Genomic DNA, 17,572 nt, shown 5'->3' with positions numbered 1-17,572 from the left:
CAGCACACTACCCCCTTCTGCTGCTTGTGTGAGTCTGCTGACTGCACATCACACACACACACACGTGCGCGCGCCTCAGATAAGAAGCCAAAGTTCCGAAAACTTGAGCAGATGCATTTCCATAACATCTGATGTTTCTATTCATTTGAACTAATGTTTTCATCTCTAAAGCAACACAAAAACGCAACACTGACATGCAGACAATACTGACACTACACACATACAGGGGTGTAGGTTTTTTAGGGGGGCTTTTTGAAAACGACACGTTGTTGTCCCCCTACTTTTCACAAAGAAATTAAATATGGCCACATCCTCAGTTATGAAAGAAAGCAAACTTTTGTGTTTGTTGTTTGTCCATGCAGCGATGGCACCCCCGGTGGCCAGATGGTGTCGGAGCGCTTCGAGCTGGACTGGCCCACGGCGCTGGTGAGCAGCTTCGGGGTCATCGTGGTCCGCTTCGACGGGCGCGGCAGCGGCTTCCAGGGCACCAACCTGCTGCACCGCGTCCAGAAGAAGCTGGGCGTGTTTGAAGAGAGGGATCAGCTGGAGGCCCTGAGGTACCCCAACACACAGCCTCTGAGAGGGGGGGGGTACCCCGACACACACATCAGACACACAGCCTCTGAGAGGGGGTACCCCGACACACACATCAGACACACAGCCTCTGAGAGGGGGGGGTACCCCGACACACACATCAGACACACAGCCTCTGAGAGGGGGTAACCCGACACACACACCCAACACACAGCCTCCAGACACTGTTTGAGATCAACTATATTTTTGTCTGTTTCAGTATCATATCGAGAGAACCGTATATTGATAAGACCAGGATCGGAGCTTATGGAAAGGTAAAGGGTGTTTTGTATGCCAGAACATTCCAGATGTTGTTGTTGTGGTGGTGGTGGTGTTAGGCTCTGTGGTGTGGGCTTGTGTTTCAGGTGTACGGAGGCTACGTCACCAGCCTCCTACTCAGTGCCGAGGAGTCTCCTGTGAAGTGCGGAGCTGTCCTCTCCCCCATCACCGACTTTGAGTTGTTTGGTAAGTGTGTGTGTTGTCTCTGTGATGGAATGAATGACAAGGCTTTGAGGTGCTTATCTCAGGCAACAGGGAGCCTGCTTCTGTGTGTGTGTGCGTACGGGTGTCTGTAAGAGCTCCTTATCTTGAGCCCCCCCCCCTCTCCTAAACGAGGGTGAAAGACAAAGCCAGCTCCACTGACAGCAGCATCAGCACAGTGACAGTATCAGCATCACCTCAGAGAGAGACAGACAGAGAGACAGAGAGAGACAGAGAGAGACAGAGAGAGACAGGGAGAGACAGGGAGAGACAGGGAGAGACAGGGAGAGACAGGGAGAGACAGAGAGAGACAGAGAGACAGAGAGACAGAGAGACAGAGAGACAGAGAGAGCATTGAGGCAGATCAAACTGTACATGGTGAGACAGTTCCTACAGTAGGACCTTTAGTCAGTTTAGCTCTCTGTGCAGCAGTCAGGTGATGAAAGCGCCTGGGGCCGTGAATAACACCCACATGTTCTGTCTGAGACGCCTTTTCTATCCAGTATTCCTCCTCTTAACCATCTTCTTCCTGCTTTGTTTAAGCGTCTGCCTTCTCGGAGCGCTACCTCGGCATGCCCAAGCCTGACCCCCGGGCATACGCGGTACGCTACACTATAATATTTCCCATTTGTACATTTTATTTTGGATCAATTCTGTACATGGTTAACAGTACATAGTAAGTTAATAGATTAACCTAAACTAAACCCTAGTTTAAATATCTTGTATTCTCTGGTGTACTTGTCTGCAGTGTTGGGGGAAGCCTGAAATTTAAGCATTTTGTTCAAATGTGTGTGTGTGTGTGTGTGTGTGTGGGTGAGGATGTGTCCTGACTGTGTGTGGTTGAGGATGTGTCCTGACTGTGTGTGGGTGAGGATGTGTCCTGACTGTGTGTGGGTGAGGATGTGTCCTGACTGTGTGTGGGTGAGGATGTGTCCTGACAGTGTGTGGGTGAGGATGTGTCCTGACTGTGTGTGGGTGAGGATGTGTCCTGACTGTGTGTGGTTGAGGATGTGTCCTGACTGTGTGTGGGTGGTCATTTCTCCATTGCTTCCTTTTCAGATGACTAACCTGGCCCACAGGGCGTCCCAGTTTCTCAACAAGAAGTTTCTCATCGTCCACCCAACTGCTGATGGTACCGTGGGATATGTGTTATATCCCCATCACCACCCTCTCCCTTTAAACAATATGAATAAAGCCTATTAATTCCTTTCATTATAAATGAAACATTTCTGTCTCTGTCTTGGCAGAGAAAGTCCATTTCCAGCATACAGCTAAATTAATCTCCCAGCTCATCAATGAGAAGGCCAACTACACTCTGCAGGTGAGAAGACACACACCGTCGATCTACAATAGAACATAGTTGTGGAGAAACTCAGTAGAATGTGAGCCATCCAACAGCAACACCAGGATTAGACAACACAATGACTCCATCGCGTTAGACAAGATTAGAACGCTCTTTCTTGAGACTTGTATTAGCATACCAGCTAATCCCACTAAAATACGTACACTAAGTAGTGGGAGGTTAGCTTTGCGTGTGTAAATGCTTTGTGCATGTGTGTGTATGAATGTGTGTGTATTCCATATATATGTGTGTGTGTGTGTGTGTGTCCTCTCAGATCTACCCAGACGAGGGCCACTTCCTGCACAGCGAGGCCACGCGGCAGCATCTCAGCCAGTCTCTGGTGAACTTCTTTGAGGAGTGCTTCAGGCTCCCAGACAGGGGCTTTGAGGAGAGGCTGGAGGAGGAGAGCGAGGAGGAGGGTTAGCCCGCCTGGTTGTCCCCCCGTCCAACCTCAAACACCCCCCCCCCACACCTTCCGCCAAGCTTCACCCCCCCCCCCCCCCCCCCCACACACACACACCCGCCACAAGCACAACGCCCCAAACCTAACACACACGATATGCAGCCTCCACTCTGGTTCCGCCCCCGAGTTGTCGTTTTTCTTTCGTTCACTCCCCCCCTCCTCCTCCTCCTGGAGTTGATCCTTCGTGTCAGAATGATGAACCTGAGAACCTTCTGCAGGGGACCGCTCGCATCACCCTCGTTTCACCCCTCCTCCTCCCCCTCACCTCTCCCGTCTGTGGAGATGACATCACAGCCAGTCGGCATGAGAAGAGCCCATCGACCAATCCAGCCGATGTCGTGACAGGAAATGTAACCATGGAGACGAGGCTGTGTGGATGGAGGGCAGTCTTCAGTTGAGCCAGGCCGTCAGTGACGGCCGAGCTGCTTGGATTCCCAGCCACAGCTGAGAGGAAACATCAACTCGCACATGAAGAACTTGGAACTTGCTCTGTGAGGACAAGGACAAACTTTATAGCACAAACTTTGGAGTGGGACGTCCCCCAGGTTCCCACTCCACGTGGTGGGAGAGGAAGGCTGCTGCCTGCCTTCTGGAGGAGGGCAGCAATGTTACTATTTTTTAATATAGTATAAAACAAAAAAGGAGAGGACTTTTCCATGTCCAGACTGTGCTTGTGTGTCATGTTCCAGTGTACAGTAGCACATGAAAAACATTCTACTATTCAGTACGTTTTGGTTTTCAGCGTTTCGACTTTGTCCCGATCTTTCGGCTTTCTCTAGCCCTCAAGTACGTGTTTCAGATGTGTATAGACTGACTGTAACATTCAGAAATGACACACTTAGATGAGACAAGGGTGTAAAGACGAGTCACCATTTGTTAACATTGACTCACTTGCTGAGTTTTGTGGTTATAGAATATTTCCTTCCTTTATTTTCTTGGTTTAATACCCAGTTATTCACATTGAATCATAGAAACTTGTTTTGTTCACGGTGCCTTACTTTAAGATCAAAATGTACAAAGGAAAAAAACAAGGCTAATTTCTAACAAACTGATTGACAAAATGTCCCTGTAGTATTTAGTTTGATTGAGTGTCCAACAATCTAGTACAGACTTCTAAACACAAGGATCAAATATTTTGAAGGACAGCTTTATAGCTTATTTGTCATCGCCGTTGGGGATGTGCCACACAGTGCATACTTAATAATGTTTGTTGTTGTTGAAGCACTGACATGTTGAAGCACTGACCCCCATGTTGCTTCAGTGTCAGACATCATACACGTCGTGACTGTCCCAGTGGTGTGGTTGCAGGATATGCCCAAGAGTCGTGTTTGTACATACATCAGTCTAGGATCAGTGACTTGATACTTCACTTAAAGGCAAGACAATTTAATTCTAGAGGCACACGGTGAAGTTTTGTTTTGTTTCATTTTTTGTTTTACTTTGAATGCTCATTAGTGTTATGTTCTCAATGCATGCTAAGAGGTAATATGCAGCTCAATGCTATCCTTGGTAGCTCAACTTAAACATAGTATTTTTGACATCTTGAATGTTCCTTACTGGGTCGCATAAATACATTTCCAGTGGTATTGTGGTTGAGATCCCTGTCCCGTCTGCTTGATGTGTAAATGTTCCTCGAATATCATTTTTAGTCTCTAAATATGAGTGTTATTTGTGCATAAAGCATTTTGGAAGGTACATTTGAATACCCATTTCTGTTTGCTGGTCGCGGTCCCTGATTTGGATTTAGAGTGGACTTCACAATCAATGTTCCTGCAGGGAAGCTGTCTGGTACCACAGAGTAGGAAGGATGGTTTCATGGGCCTCTCAACTTCGGGTCCCAAAGAAGAACGAGATACAACTGATGGCTGTGTGATAGAATGTGGCATGAAGGTAACCGTCAAATAAAAACATATTTTATCATTGTGCAGTTGGTAACTGTTATGTTTTTACCAAGTGATTTGTTTTCTTCCAGATGTTTCACAGCCATGCTGGCGTTGATGGAATGATTGTTACACAAAACGCATTTACTTTTCTCCAAGACAATTTCAATAAGATAGTTATTTGCATGTTTCCTTCCCTCTAATCAAATACCTCAAAACCACTTTGAAACATACAAACTACTGACAGATTGACCAAATAATTGTATAGCAATATAAAATTAATTTGAGTGCATAACAAAAAAATATATGCTTTTTGTTGTTCCCTGAAAACATTAGAAGAAATATATTTGTTCGAAAGCAGACTTGATTCCAGTGTAAACAGGATTGTAGTTGTATATCAATGCCTTCTTCTCCTCCTCTTCATTCTCAAATCTGTGGAAACTTTGCCTGGCTGAAAGAGTAAAAAATAATAATAATAATTGTATCTCGGCACATATTTGTGTGGCATTTTCCGCTGAACTACAAATAGGCGTACATAACATGCAAACCTTCGTTGACCAAGAAGTCAGCCATGTAGAAGGTTGTCTTGACAGCTGCTGGAGAGTGAGGGATGTAGGGTCTGCTCCACTCAAATGCGTTTTTCTCAGGATGCCACTGGGTTCCATAGATAGGAAACTTGTACGCTGGAGAAATACAAAAAATAACCTTGTGGAATACATAGACTACACAGTACTAAATGTCCAGCAGCTAACAGTTCTCTGGCCTTACCTTCCATCGTCGAAACAAACTCTGTTGTCCCGTCTGTGTTTGTGGACAGGACTCGGTAGAAGTTCTTCAGTTCTTTATGGCTGTTAAAACTCTGGAACACAACGACAACCCATATTCAAATGCGTCCCTTGAAAGGTGAGGTCTATTCATGGATTGATCTGACTTCCATCTGATTTGGTTGGTGTAGGATGTGGTGCTGGTGGACGAGGGTGTTTGGCACCTCCGTGGTGAGACTCCACTGGTGGGAGTTCTCAGTGATGGCTTCGGTTGCCAGGGCAGACACAACATCGGCTGGGAAGCCCTTGAACATCCTACCGTCCCTCGACTCTGGAAAGGTCCACAACTGTTACCCACGAAAGTCCAGCCACTCTCCCTCAAACATGCAGAATAACATGTCTAACGTTCCAGGTTGATGGGCCATGTGTCGTGAGTACAAGTAAACTGGAATAAGTGGCCCAACTCCACTGACTTGCATGAATATTACAGAATGTTTCTACTATAATATAGAATTTGACACTGCTGCGGCTTTAAAGTCACTTTAAAATAACATGTAAACAAACATGGCTGCACCCCCCCGAGCGGCCTCATTCTTCCAGGGGGCGAGGAGACTGGGGACAACAGAGTGGGCTACCTTTGGTGAAGTTCAGGGGCAGCGCCACCCCACTGGTGTTGGTGTGGGACAGGAGATTCTCTCCACTAGTCAGGTACGCCAGCTCCTCAAAGCCCAGGCAGGTGCCCCACACAGGGAAGTAATCTCCTCTAGAGTTGGCCTGAAAACACACACAGCTGAAGTTCTACATCAGTGGTTTTCAATCCTGGTCCTCAGGGCCCCCCATGCGTTCTAGAAGCTTCCATCCAACACACCTGATAGGGTAAGGCTGTACTCCATAAACCCTTCAACTATATAATTATAATTTTCTCTGTAATATTCCTCCATCGACTCCTATGTATATTTATTATACTGTAATATATTCCTACCTTGATTCATAATTATTATTATAATGTAATATGTCTACCTCAATGGCGAGCTCATAGAAGATCTTTGCGGCCGTGGCATATCCTGACGACACAATGCTGACCCCTCCTCCAGGATACAGCACCCTGCAGGCACACAGGTGAACCTTGACCCTTCCCCTCAGGGCTTTTATGGACGGCAGCACATTTCATTTTTTGCGATTGACAACACATGCCTGTTAAAGTCTTTACTGCACTATACAACATGCGCTTGGGGGACTTTCTCCATAGAAAGAAGAATATAGATCCTGAAATAGATAGTGTTGATCCTTACCCATTGAGTGAGTTGAAGAGTGATTTGTATTCCTCCAGTGTCTGGTTAACCCTTTGGGATTGAAAGGACATTAAAACCAAGCAGAATCATACCAGCTAGATGCTGGTATACTAACATATTAATTTAGCAGGAGCATTACATGATGCATAATTGAACAGTTCCTATTACAGACGCTTTACATAGTGGGCCTAGCAATAGTATTTTAACGCTCTATGTGACTGACTACCACATACTTTAACATGACACCTATAACGGACTTACAGCACAGGGACCACCCTTGCTCCGGCTGACTCCAGGAATTTGACGTAGGATGCCGCAATGTACGACGTCATGTGAGGCTGAGGTTCAAACACCTCCTGGGCCAACACCCCTGTGAGAACAGGTAGAGACACGTCAACACTCATAAGGGATGAGGAATCTTGTTCTGTATTCTGTTAAACTTGTATTAAACACTGTGCAGCAGGACACAGTTCAAACCCATGCATTTGAAAACGGAGCGTTTATATTTTCCTGCTAGGTCAAAATTAAGGTTAGGATTACGGAGAGGGTAGCCTATAACCAATAGGGGGGGGGGGGGGGATGTGTTCCGCTTTCGTCTAATATTGTTAGTATCTATAACAAGCATGACAATTACAAAATGCGCAACACATTTAAGGCTACTGTTAAAAATGTGTCGACTCTGCATGACTAGGAGCATTTAAGGGTCATCAAAGCATTTTATAGGTGTTGAGAAAGCTTGATGGACTTCGTCCCACTGCTTACATAACGTCAAAATATACAGCAAGAATTGTTTAATTGGCAGATATTGTTGTGTGGTGTTAAATGTAAAATAACACTGGGACCTGTGTTCAGTGTATGGCCTCTGCTTTCATAGCATTGTCAGTCATGCACACCTAGAATATTCATTGTGGACCACTGAAAGGAAAGTGTCTACTGCACATAGACATTAGGCTGGTCAAAGCATTACTATGTCCTTCTCGCGTTCTTGTTTAATAAACACATCAACATATCTGTATCATCGATTCGAAACATGGTAATTTCGTTATGAGAGCAAGTAGAAGTTAACATAATTACGTAGCCTACCTATTATGGGTGCATCGTTCCTTTTAGCTGATGAGCAAATGGGAAAAGTTGCCGATAAAGCTACATTAAACAATAGCGTCAAAAAATGCATATTGTCAAGACTATGAAGGATACCCCCGACGTAGTGTGCTGTCAACCGAACATTAAGAAACTACTCGACAAGCTGGTGTTGTACCGACATCGGTGGGCTATCTCCGAGGTAGTGGTAGGCTGTACCAAAAGTTGTTTACAGGTTCCGGTCGAAGTCGTTTCAACAGAGTCGTAAAACATTGGTCGCTCACATACAAACGACAGTCGAAAGGGCAGTCCGTATGCAACCCAACCACTACTGCACAAATCCGAACTGAAATAGTGAATTAATCAGGCGACCCGGGAACTCAGGCTGCGACACATTAGATATGGTTTTCATGCTACATTACACGCGACCCCTAAAGCCACGGTAGCGTAGCCTATATTCGCCATAAAGTAGCTTTTACTATGCTAAATTGATTCTAGTTCTGTTAATTCTGAAATACGTTTTTGTGACTCACTGATGCCCCCAAGTGTTCACAAACAATTACACAGTCACATTAACAATATTTACAATTTCCTGCACACTGGCCAAACGTCTAACTTTCAAATTGATGTATGCAGACAACGCTCCATTGTCAGGTAATAAGGTACTTTTTAATGACAGTGTCAAATTCCAGGTGTGTTGGCCATTAGTAGCATTTATTACTATTAGTAAAATATGGTAAACTATCTATAACCCTTGATGTGGAGGTGAAAGTTAAAACTAGACATGAAGAAAGTGAAATAGACAAAGAATCAAAAAGTCGATTTATTTCCAGTGTTTCTTGAGGGTGGCCTTGACACCCTTATGTTGCTGCACACAAGCATGGCTTTTACTGTCCAGGTTTCATGCTGTTTTCAGAGATGAACATTTGTCCAAGTATCTTAGAGGTCATAAGAAACCATGCTTTTAACTCCGATTGAAAAATACAAAGGAAAACAAACCCATTCAAATGAAAGGAGATATAGACAAACCTTCCAAAGCTGTGGTGAAACACAGGGACCCAGAGACCTAAGCAAGACTGGAATGCCTTAGAAATGGAAGCATAGATTTGATGACGGTGGTGTTCCATTGAGGATTTTCCTTTGAGATTCCTTTGAAATTCAGTCATGTCTTAAAAGACAATTGTGGAAAAAAAAGCACGGCACCTTATCCATGGAAATCAATTAAAAAAGAGGCACTTTTTTTTCTTCTATGAGGAATGAAATATGGTTCATAAAAACTAGTACTATTTTCGAACTATAATAGGACTTAGGAGGGGGGGGGGGGGGGGGAATAAAACATGTAGTACCAATCAAGACTGGAGCATTAGACCTCAGTACTACACCACTGGATCTCATTACGTGTTTGATTAAACCACTACAGCTCCCCAACCCCTTAAGCCAAATACCTAGCTGTAAATGTCCACTGCAGAAAACCCCACCTAAAAACCCTTTCCTGCAGCAACCAGCTCAGAAAGCAGCTCTCAAATATAGAAAACGTACTTCAGGTACAGGAACAATATGTACATGTAGGGCTTAAAATGAGAGCAAGCAACTAATAGTGTTAGTCAAAAAAGCAATAATACATTCTCCATATCAGTAACATTGTAAAGAACTGAACTGGGATGTCAACAGAGATGAAGGGCTTCCTCATGCTGAGCCAATGAGAAGCCTTCTCCAGTAATAATGCACAGTGAGCTGTTTAAACACTCTCTGTTGATTAATATTCTAACAAAGGGGTTTTAAACATTCACAATTAACCAGCAATTATACTTCTTCTTCTGGTCGTATTCTGAGCCCTGATGCTGGGGGTCGATCTCAAACGAGGAAGTGCATGTTTCATGTCTGTTCCAGTTTAGTCAAGTGAAGAAGCATGAGATGACAAACACACCTCCTAGCTTTGCTCCAGTAACGTCATTTCTTAGGAGACTATACACACTATGTACAGTATATATACAGTATATATATATTTATATATATTTGTAAAAAAAAAAATATATTGTGCAGTAACCATAGCTAAAATATCGACATTCAATCTTTTCACACTCTCGCTGTCGCTCTCTCTCTCTCGCCTCACATGCACTCTCTCTCTCTCCTCACACGCCGTTGCGGTTTCACAGGTACTGGTAAAAGCGCGAGCGCACCACCTGCGCTCCAGACAGTTTGTGTGGGTGTGCGTCCGTCACCAGGTTCTGGCTGGCTTTGGTTTTCCCCTGCAGCCCGCCTCCACCTCCGTTCACCCTGTCCCCCGGCAGAGAATGGGGGCCGGGGGAGGCAGAGGGAGAGGGCCTCTCGGGGCCCAGCCCCCCCGCGTCCTCGGGGACGGCCCTGGGGGCCTCGTCCAGGCTGAAGTCGGGGGCTCCGGCCCGGCAGCGCTCGCGGGCGATCCAGTCTCGGATGGAGAAGTCCTGGGAGGAGCACTTTGGTCTGAGGCGGTCCACGGCCGACAGCTCTGCCGCCTGGTCCACACCGCCCTGCTCCCTCCAGTCGTTGATGACGGCCAGCTCCGCAAAGTCCTGCTGGCCCCCCATGGTGTGCCGGCGCCGGAGGCTCTTCTTGCGGCCGCGGGCGTCGGGCGCGGCGCGGCTCCTCTGGGCGCCCATGCCAAACATGTCGTCGGCGGACGAGCGCATGCGGAGCTTGAGCCTCTCGGTGATCTTCAGGTGCCAGGCGGGCTCCGGGCGCTCTGATTCGCTGCGGGAGGACGAGCTGAGGCTGCCGGTGGAGCGGCCCTTCTTCATCACCTCCAGGACGCGGGACAGACGCGTGGACGCCTCCGCCCGGCCCTCGCCGGCCCCGCCCTCCGCCGACGAGTCGCTGTCCGTCTTTTGGCGCAGCGAGCGCCTCCGGGCGAGCGTGTCGCCCTCGATCAGCCTGTGGGTGGGGAGCAGGCGCCGTGCTTCCTGTTTGGGGGTGCCGCCGCTGCCGTCAGCCGCTGCCGCCTGAGGCCCCTCCCGCACGCGCTCAGTGGGAATCTGCTCGGAGGCGCTGCGGGCTCCGCCCCCCGCGTGGGCGAACACGGGGAAGTCGCTCTCGCTGTCCGTCTCGGTGGGCCGGCCCTCACTGACCAGCTCGCTGCGCTCGTCGTCCGCCTCCTCGCCACCCTGCAGCTCGGGACTGAGCGCGCTCGACTCCGCCCCCGTCAGGAAGGTGACGGAGGAGGTGGTGGAGTAGTCCGAGGTGATGGAGCTCACCTCCGCCCCGGCGGAAGCCCCCGGCCCCGCCAGGTCCGGAGCCGCGCCGGAGACCCACTTCCTGGGTCGCGCCCTGGGAGCCGAGGCCCCGGAGCTGATGGTGCCCAGGTCGGAGGTGTCCTCCAGCTGGGAGGGGGGGTCCGACAGGGAGGACTTCCCCAGGGACAGCAGGCGGGGGCTGGGGGAGGCCGACGGTTTGGGCGGGGGGGAGGGAGCCGGCGACGGCTGCCTGGACGAGGGCCTGTCCCTCAGGAAGAAGGAGTTCCGCTGCTCCTTCCTGCTTTTGGGTGTGAGCTCCACAGCTCCCCAGCTGGCGTCCTTCTCCTCGGCGCGTGTCTTCTGGTCCGGCCCGGCACGGGGCTCCTGGTGGTTCTGCTGGGCTCCGGCGGGCTCCTTCTGGAGGAACACGGCGTCCAGGTCGTCGTCGGAGCTGCTAGGCTGCGGCTTCTCCTTGGGCTTCTTTCGTTTGCGGCTGGCTGCAGCAAAGATGGAGGAGACCAGGAGGTCTCGACTGCACTGGTCCTTCCCTGACCCCCAGGAGCCCTGGAGAGAGAGAGGGTGGAGATGGAAGGAGACGGGGGGGGGGAATGAGTGTGAGGAAGGCAGAGCAGAAGAGAGAAAGGCAGAGCACAAAGAAAAGCAAAGGAGAGGAAAACAAACACAGTCAACACACAGTCTCCACGATATGTCTTCTTTTGTGGAGCAGAGAAATACAGCAGGTCTACAAAGCGACCTCAAAACCCCCCCTCACCCCTCCCACCCCCCCCGTCTATCTCCTGCCTGAGTCCTCCAGCCTGCTCGCTCTCCACCTGTTCCTCTGAAAGCTCCACAGACAGAAGGAGGTGGACAGAGAAGAGGAGCATTAGTGACAGGGAGACATGTGACCATGCCGGCTTTGCAGCGCGAGCAGCAGCAGCAGCAGCAGCAGTGATACTGAAGCAGCCATCCTGCAGAGCAGCCCTGCATGGAGAAGCCTGATGAGGGCCTGCAGGGGGCGCTCTGGTGCCAAAAGCAGGGCGATGCGACCACAACACGGCAGACCGACAATGACGAAGCTCTCACTGTTACCAGCCCTGAGCCCTGCTGCCCTCGTGTGGTCTTGTGTCGGCAAGACATCCAACACATGCAAGTGTTACATGTCAATTCAATCATGTATTCAGTCATTTCAGATTTAAATGTATTGAAAGGCAAACATTCAATTAAATGAATGAAATACTGTGTGTTTGACGTGTAAAGGCTGTGTTCCCCAGTGCAGCTTGCTGACCCAGGTGGTTCAGTGTTGACATGCTAAACACTGCCTGGAGTGTTTAGGTAGGTAGGTTCCACTGTGAGGGAGGGAGGGAGGGAGGGAGGGAGGGAGGGAGGGAGGGAGGGAGGGAGGGAGGGAGGGAGGGAGGGAGGGAGGGAGGGAGGGAGGGAGGGAGGGAGGGAGGGAGGGAGGGAGGGAGGGAGGGAGGGAGGGAGGGAGGGAGGGAGGGAGGGAGGGAGGGAGGGAGGGAGGGAGGGAGGGAGGGAGGGAGGGAGGGAGGGAGGGAGGGAGGGAGGGGGCTCTACAGCAGGAAGCGTGGATCCGGCCGCTGGTCTGACCTGGGCTCACCAGCTCCTGTCACCCCCACACTAGCACGAGGCCTGACAGAAGGCTCCGGTCACACACTCACCTTAGACTTTGCTGAGTCACTCGTCGGTGAATCTGCATGAGGAGGGGCAGAGAGAAGAGAGAGGCACATGTTATTAGTATTAAATACACTGAAAGAGAACGCCACCAAAACAAGCCAAAAAACACGTTCATGAATATGTGCTGTGACAGAGAGAGAGGGAGTAGAGAGAGAAAGAGAGAGTACCAGAAGCATGAAGGAGCAGTGAGCATGGTAGATGGAGACACAACACAAATGGTCCTGGGCGAGGGTGACAGGGTTAGGAGGGTGACAGGGTTAGCCCAGAGGCCATGCACACCCAGGGACTCCACAGTCCACTCAGATCACCAGGCCTCCTCAGAGAGGCGTTCTTTCCCAAACACGCACACGCACACACACACACACCCCTCTGATTGTGTACAGGTATGCATGGACGGGTTTTCACTGTTTACACATCCCACAGCGCACGCTTGCTTATCCAGAAGGACAGTGGGCTACTGGTCTATGGAGACACTGACAGACGTCAGGATACTGAGTGCAACTGTGGGGATGAAGGGAGACCCAGATGTACACCAGCAGGTGGGTGACAAGGAGGATGGAGAGAGTGCCATGCAGAAACACACTATCAGTTTCTGTCGGGTTTCATTCTACGTAGTAAACAAAAACAAATGTGGCTATATTACTCATCTGACCAACAAAAAAATAAAGGACTTTTGAAAGGAGACCTAACGCGTTCATTCCCTCATCGTACACTCACAGCTAGATCTGTGTGTTGTGTGTGTATGCGTGGGATGGGAGGTTCGCGGGACATAGAAGAAGAGAGAGTTCTAGATGAGACGGCACAGAATGCAGAGGATGGTGGCGTGTGCCGCCATGACAACAGTGACGACAGAGGCGGCTATGGAACGAACCAATGGGCTGGACATGACAGGGGGGTCACAGAGGGGCTAGCTATGGACAGAGAGGACACTACATGAGAGAATGGTCAGCAAGGGAAAACCCTGATATGAACCAACTGCTGTCCTGTAATGCATTTCACCCAACAAAAAAAGGAACACTAAATTTGTACTCGACTGTGACTAGAACCTTTGTGACATAGCCAAGCCCCCCGCCACGCCCCTTTCAGACAGATGGGGGGGCGCAGTGTGTGTGAGTGCAGGTTGACTGGTGAGGTAGACATCTAAGGGTCCATACAGTACCATGGCTATCTCTCCCGGCGGGCAGCTTGCGAGACAGTGAAGGAGACACAGCAGGGAGAGGCTGTCAGAGAGGCACCACGGCGTCAGGCATGCTCTGATCCACAACCCTGCCCCGCCGTACGGACGCTACCCTGCACGCCGCCGCCCACCCCCGCCACCGCCTCCCGATGCCCTCTGCGTCCGCCTCCGAAGGAAGGGCTTTTCCTTTCGTTCCGCCCCCTCCCCCCCCCCCCACCTGTACCTCACTGTTTCTCCTCTCTGGTTGGTTCTCTGTTGGGCGCTCAGGAGACGCGAGGGTTTCGGCAGACTAGGCAGCTACAGTGAGGGCAACAGTCCTGCTTCTTCCTACAGTCCCAGCTGTCCATCACGGACACTATAGAGTCCATCAGAGACATCACGGTGTGATAGGCTCCTCCCACGTGGCCTGTGTCAAGATCATGTATGTGTGAGTGCTCGGCCTCTACGACACCCGACAGAGCCTCACTACAGACAGAGGGATCAGAGGGTCGTCTTTGGCTTTGTGCCTCGCTTTGGTGGTCTTTTGGGAAAGAACATGCCGTGTTAGTGCAACAGGGAGGGGGGGGGGGGGGGGGAGAGAGACAGCCCGGTGGATTTTTAAAAAGAAACAAAGGGGTAAAAAGGAGCGAAAGGATAAGACGAACATAGAAATGAAAGGAGAGACGGAAGAACCTTCCGAAGCTGAAAGAATACGAACGGAGAAACAGAAACCAAGTTCTCAAACAAAGAGAAATGAACGGGGGGGGGGGGGGTGAGACAAACTACTTTGGCCTTTTGACCATTTGGAGCGATGAAACCCAGTTGGAGAAAAGACCAAAGACTATTTGCCTCCAAAACCCACACAGGCGCCAGGAGTCGCGATTAAGCCAGAAACATTTCAATCTCGTCATGTCAAAAGCAAATGAAGCCTGCGGAAGCGCTTCAGAGAGGAAGCCAGCTTGGACTCAATCAAGATAAGCTCACAGCATGACACAGACTGAATCCCAGCTGAGGAAACACAGGACTCGGCCTCGCCGTGGCGGCCGTGGCGACCGGGGCCAAGCTAGCTTAGACAGAGGAAAGTTGACCCACCACAGTGCTGGTGTGGTCCAGACCACACGTTACCTGAAACTTCCCCCTGCGAGGCTCCCGTCCGGCCGATGTTGGTGAGCAGGTGGTCGATGTTGGGTACCGGCTGAGACTCCACCGCGCTCTCTTGCCGGGACAACGTCTGCGGGAGACGCGCACACACACACACACAAGGGGGACGCTTTAGGCCGGAACGTTCCGCCGAGAGGATGTGATTAAAGCTCTTCCACAGAGAGATAGATGGGTTGTGACGTGGTCACAGGAAGGGATGCTGTCTGCTAGAGGTGGGATTGTTTTGGTACCTCAAGATTCAAATCGATTCTTGGGGTCGCAATTTGATTTAAAATCGATTCACAATTTGCTATCAAATTTCGATTCAATATATGCTTACATCCCAAAAAAATTGTAGAAAATCATTTTTTGAAATGTGTGATTTGCTAGAAAACTGAATTGCGATTCCTTTGTGAATAGCTGTTTCCCTCCCAGCCTGCTGTGTACACCTACCACAGGCTCTCCGTCACCATCCTCTGTGAAGAACCAGTCGTACTGGAAGAGACCAAAGGAGATGCCGTTACTTTAACACAGAAACAAACCAAAGCCTGACGATAACCAGCGGTACTGTAACCCCACCAAATACCACGACAACTGTTACTTTAAGGATTTAGCCTTGCTGCATTAGCGTAGCGTTGCTACTTGAGCCGGTGTCCCTGGGTGTGGTGACGAAGCTGAGAGGAGTCCAGGAGGGAGGACAACTCACGTGCTGGATGAGGGTCTCTACGATGCGGTACTGGTCAGGCATGTGGATCACCATGTGGGTCATGTTGTCCTCAGAGCTCCTCACCAGGGTGGGGCCAAACACGATGGCCAGGTTCCTGGGTTCCATCTGACAGCAAGACACAACAGGGAATATCAATATTGGATTTTGTACAGAAAATGAGATATTTGTTTGGGTGAGCTGCGTGATGCACAAATAATGCAGCGTCCCCAAACCCCCCAGAACGACCGAACATCCCAACCCCTCCATGTTTTATACTAAACAAGTCCCTAGCCACAGTTCTAGGAAAGATTCCATTTACATTTAGTCATTTGGCGGACACGCTTATCCAGAGCGACTTACAGTAAGTACAGGGACATTCTAAGTGAGGCAAGTAGGGTGAAGTGCCTTGCCCAATGACACATAACGTCGGACACTGTGAACGTACCTTGTTCTTCTCCGAGTTCTCCGCCACAGTCTTGAGGTGGGCTGAGAGGAACTTGAGGGTCTCGTAATGGTGGTCTGGTAACTCGTGGAGCTGCAGGGAAAGGGTGGCAGAGAGATGGCATCATCCTCTGCGGTGCATGCTGATGAGTCCCAGTGCGGTGATGAGGAAGGATGCGTCTGTTCAAACTCACCAGCCTCTTCAACACTTTCAGTCTTTCTACTGGATCCTCTGTTCTGTTGGCCTCTATGAAATCTGCATATTTATCTACATGGCAAAGACAAAAATACCAACATTTACTATGGTTAAATTACAATACTAACTTTGTATTAGCCATTTCAAAAACGTTGAACGACTAGAACAAAAATGTTCTAGTATTTTCTACAATAAACTCACTTTTCTTTGTGAGTAGGTGTAGGTTTAACATGTGCCCACTGGGTGGCAAACTAGCTCCATATTCAAAGACAAACGTAGAGAGACTTCAGATGAAAGGTAGAATTCTCACCATTAGTGAATAGAGGTTCTGGAAGTTTTCGGAAGAAGGATTTGAGTAAACTGCTGATCACATTCAGGTCCCTCCATTTCTGTCAACGAGAGGAAGACAAAGAGTTTCGAAAAGGAGAGGGGACGAGAGAGCCTGAGGAAGAGGGCGAAAGAAAAGAGAGCGAGGCGCCTCACGTCATCCTGGATGTTGATGTCGTTCATGCCCTTGTTGTTGAGCTCCTCCTGCATGTTGGAGATGGCGGCGTTGTTGCCGGGCACCCTGTAGATGCCCGTGTACTCCAGGCCGCGCTCCTCCACCAGGTGGCAGCACACCTCCACGATCAGGGGGACAAACTGCAGGGGCAGGACCACACGGGCGCTGGTCAGGCAAGTACCGGCGCTTCGCTCCACAGCGTACGCGTGGCAGAAAGCATCCATGTATTGATACTGCAGTGTATGTCCACACCAGAACTCCCCCCCACACACACTGAGTGTTCCATGGTTTTCTGTCAGAAGGTGGGCCCAGGAAAGCACCACAATGAAAAGAGTTGACTTTGTGTGTTAGATCGAGCTGCTCGGATCAGGTCACCACGACGGGCAGAGTGGTTGGCATGAGTGAGAAACATCTCTCACACGGCCCATGAGCTGGGCCACACAGTAACCACCTGAACATGCCCTTAAACGGTACACATTCCACGACTTCATGCAGGAGAAACAGCACACAGGGGATGCGTCAGGACTCCGTTTTTTTTTACTATTCTCTGCATGTTGCTCTTGAACAGAGCACATTCCCTGATCTATATGTGTATTGTCAAAGGCCCGCTATGTGACCTCTTGACCACAGCAAGAGACAACCTCACGTATGTA

General features: G+C 49.6%; 3 protein-coding genes and 1 long non-coding RNA gene across 6 annotated transcripts in view; 2 read left to right on the top strand and 2 right to left on the bottom strand.

The window, feature by feature from the left end:
- Window positions 1–2,819, top strand: part of dpp6a (dipeptidyl-peptidase 6a) — a 110,854-nt gene extending 108,035 nt beyond the window's left edge. For both annotated transcript variants that reach the window (XM_084702696.1, XM_084702697.1), the window contains 8 exons: window positions 1–28; window positions 363–557; window positions 794–848; window positions 939–1,038; window positions 1,597–1,655; window positions 2,113–2,185; window positions 2,301–2,374; window positions 2,670–2,819. The exon at window positions 1–28 is cut by the window's left edge and continues 42 nt beyond it. In XM_084702696.1, coding sequence (XP_084558822.1) covers window positions 1–28; window positions 363–557; window positions 794–848; window positions 939–1,038; window positions 1,597–1,655; window positions 2,113–2,185; window positions 2,301–2,374; window positions 2,670–2,819 — 734 coding nt within the window. The remainder of the gene's footprint in view (window positions 29–362; window positions 558–793; window positions 849–938; window positions 1,039–1,596; window positions 1,656–2,112; window positions 2,186–2,300; window positions 2,375–2,669) is intronic.
- Window positions 2,820–2,970: 151 nt separating this feature from the next.
- LOC146275124 (uncharacterized) lies at window positions 2,971–6,205 on the top strand. Its single transcript, XR_014766392.1, has 3 exons — window positions 2,971–4,748; window positions 5,694–5,932; window positions 6,103–6,205. It is a non-coding gene; the product is annotated as an uncharacterized LOC146275124 (long non-coding RNA).
- Window positions 4,750–8,311, bottom strand: ggh (gamma-glutamyl hydrolase (conjugase, folylpolygammaglutamyl hydrolase)). 2 transcript variants are annotated; one of them, XM_084703844.1, is made up of 10 exons: window positions 7,992–8,300; window positions 7,878–7,904; window positions 7,056–7,164; window positions 6,795–6,845; window positions 6,523–6,607; window positions 6,138–6,276; window positions 5,727–5,833; window positions 5,507–5,597; window positions 5,287–5,421; window positions 4,750–5,189 (listed from the first exon to the last, which is right to left on the bottom strand). In XM_084703844.1, the coding sequence occupies exons 3-10, from the start codon at window positions 7,124–7,126 to the stop codon at window positions 5,071–5,073; spliced, it is 798 nt and encodes a 265-aa protein (XP_084559970.1). In that variant the 5' UTR covers window positions 7,127–7,164; window positions 7,878–7,904; window positions 7,992–8,300; the 3' UTR covers window positions 4,750–5,070. The 2 variants fall into 2 exon arrangements, with proteins under 2 accessions (XP_084559970.1, XP_084559969.1); XM_084703843.1 differs by having other exon boundaries at window positions 7,878–8,311.
- A 373-nt stretch (window positions 8,312–8,684) lies between these two features.
- Window positions 8,685–17,572, bottom strand: part of arhgap21a (Rho GTPase activating protein 21a) — a 40,828-nt gene continuing 31,940 nt past the window's right edge. Inside the window, 9 exon segments of the mRNA XM_084703842.1 lie at window positions 8,685–11,647; window positions 12,763–12,794; window positions 15,060–15,165; window positions 15,528–15,569; window positions 15,781–15,906; window positions 16,226–16,315; window positions 16,416–16,489; window positions 16,728–16,806; window positions 16,901–17,059. Coding sequence (XP_084559968.1) covers window positions 10,025–11,647; window positions 12,763–12,794; window positions 15,060–15,165; window positions 15,528–15,569; window positions 15,781–15,906; window positions 16,226–16,315; window positions 16,416–16,489; window positions 16,728–16,806; window positions 16,901–17,059 — 2,331 coding nt within the window. The 3' untranslated portion in view covers window positions 8,685–10,024.

The sequence above is a fragment of the Hypomesus nipponensis genome, chromosome 8 (genome assembly GCF_054491055.1).
Source record: "Hypomesus nipponensis isolate SF chromosome 8, ASM5449105v1, whole genome shotgun sequence".
Classification (NCBI taxonomy): Eukaryota; Metazoa; Chordata; class Actinopteri; order Osmeriformes; family Osmeridae; genus Hypomesus; species Hypomesus nipponensis.
Note: the sequence above shows the minus strand (reverse complement) of the source record. Positions and strands in the feature narration are given on the sequence as shown.

What these genes read in the sequence shown, in the direction of transcription:
- ggh (XM_084703843.1), bottom strand. Translation starts at nt 7,968, where the DNA reads ATGCATTTTTTGACGCTATTGTTTAATGTAGCTTTATCGGCAACTTTT. An exon ending in CTCTTCAACTCACTCAATGG is followed by an intron (nt 6,608 to 6,794) that starts GTAAGGATCAAC and finishes GTGTGCCTGCAG; the next exon opens with GGTGCTGTATCCTGGAGGAG. An exon ending in TCTATGAGCTCGCCATTGAG is followed by an intron (nt 6,277 to 6,522) that starts GTAGACATATTA and finishes GTGTGTTTTCAG; the next exon opens with GCCAACTCTAGAGGAGATTA.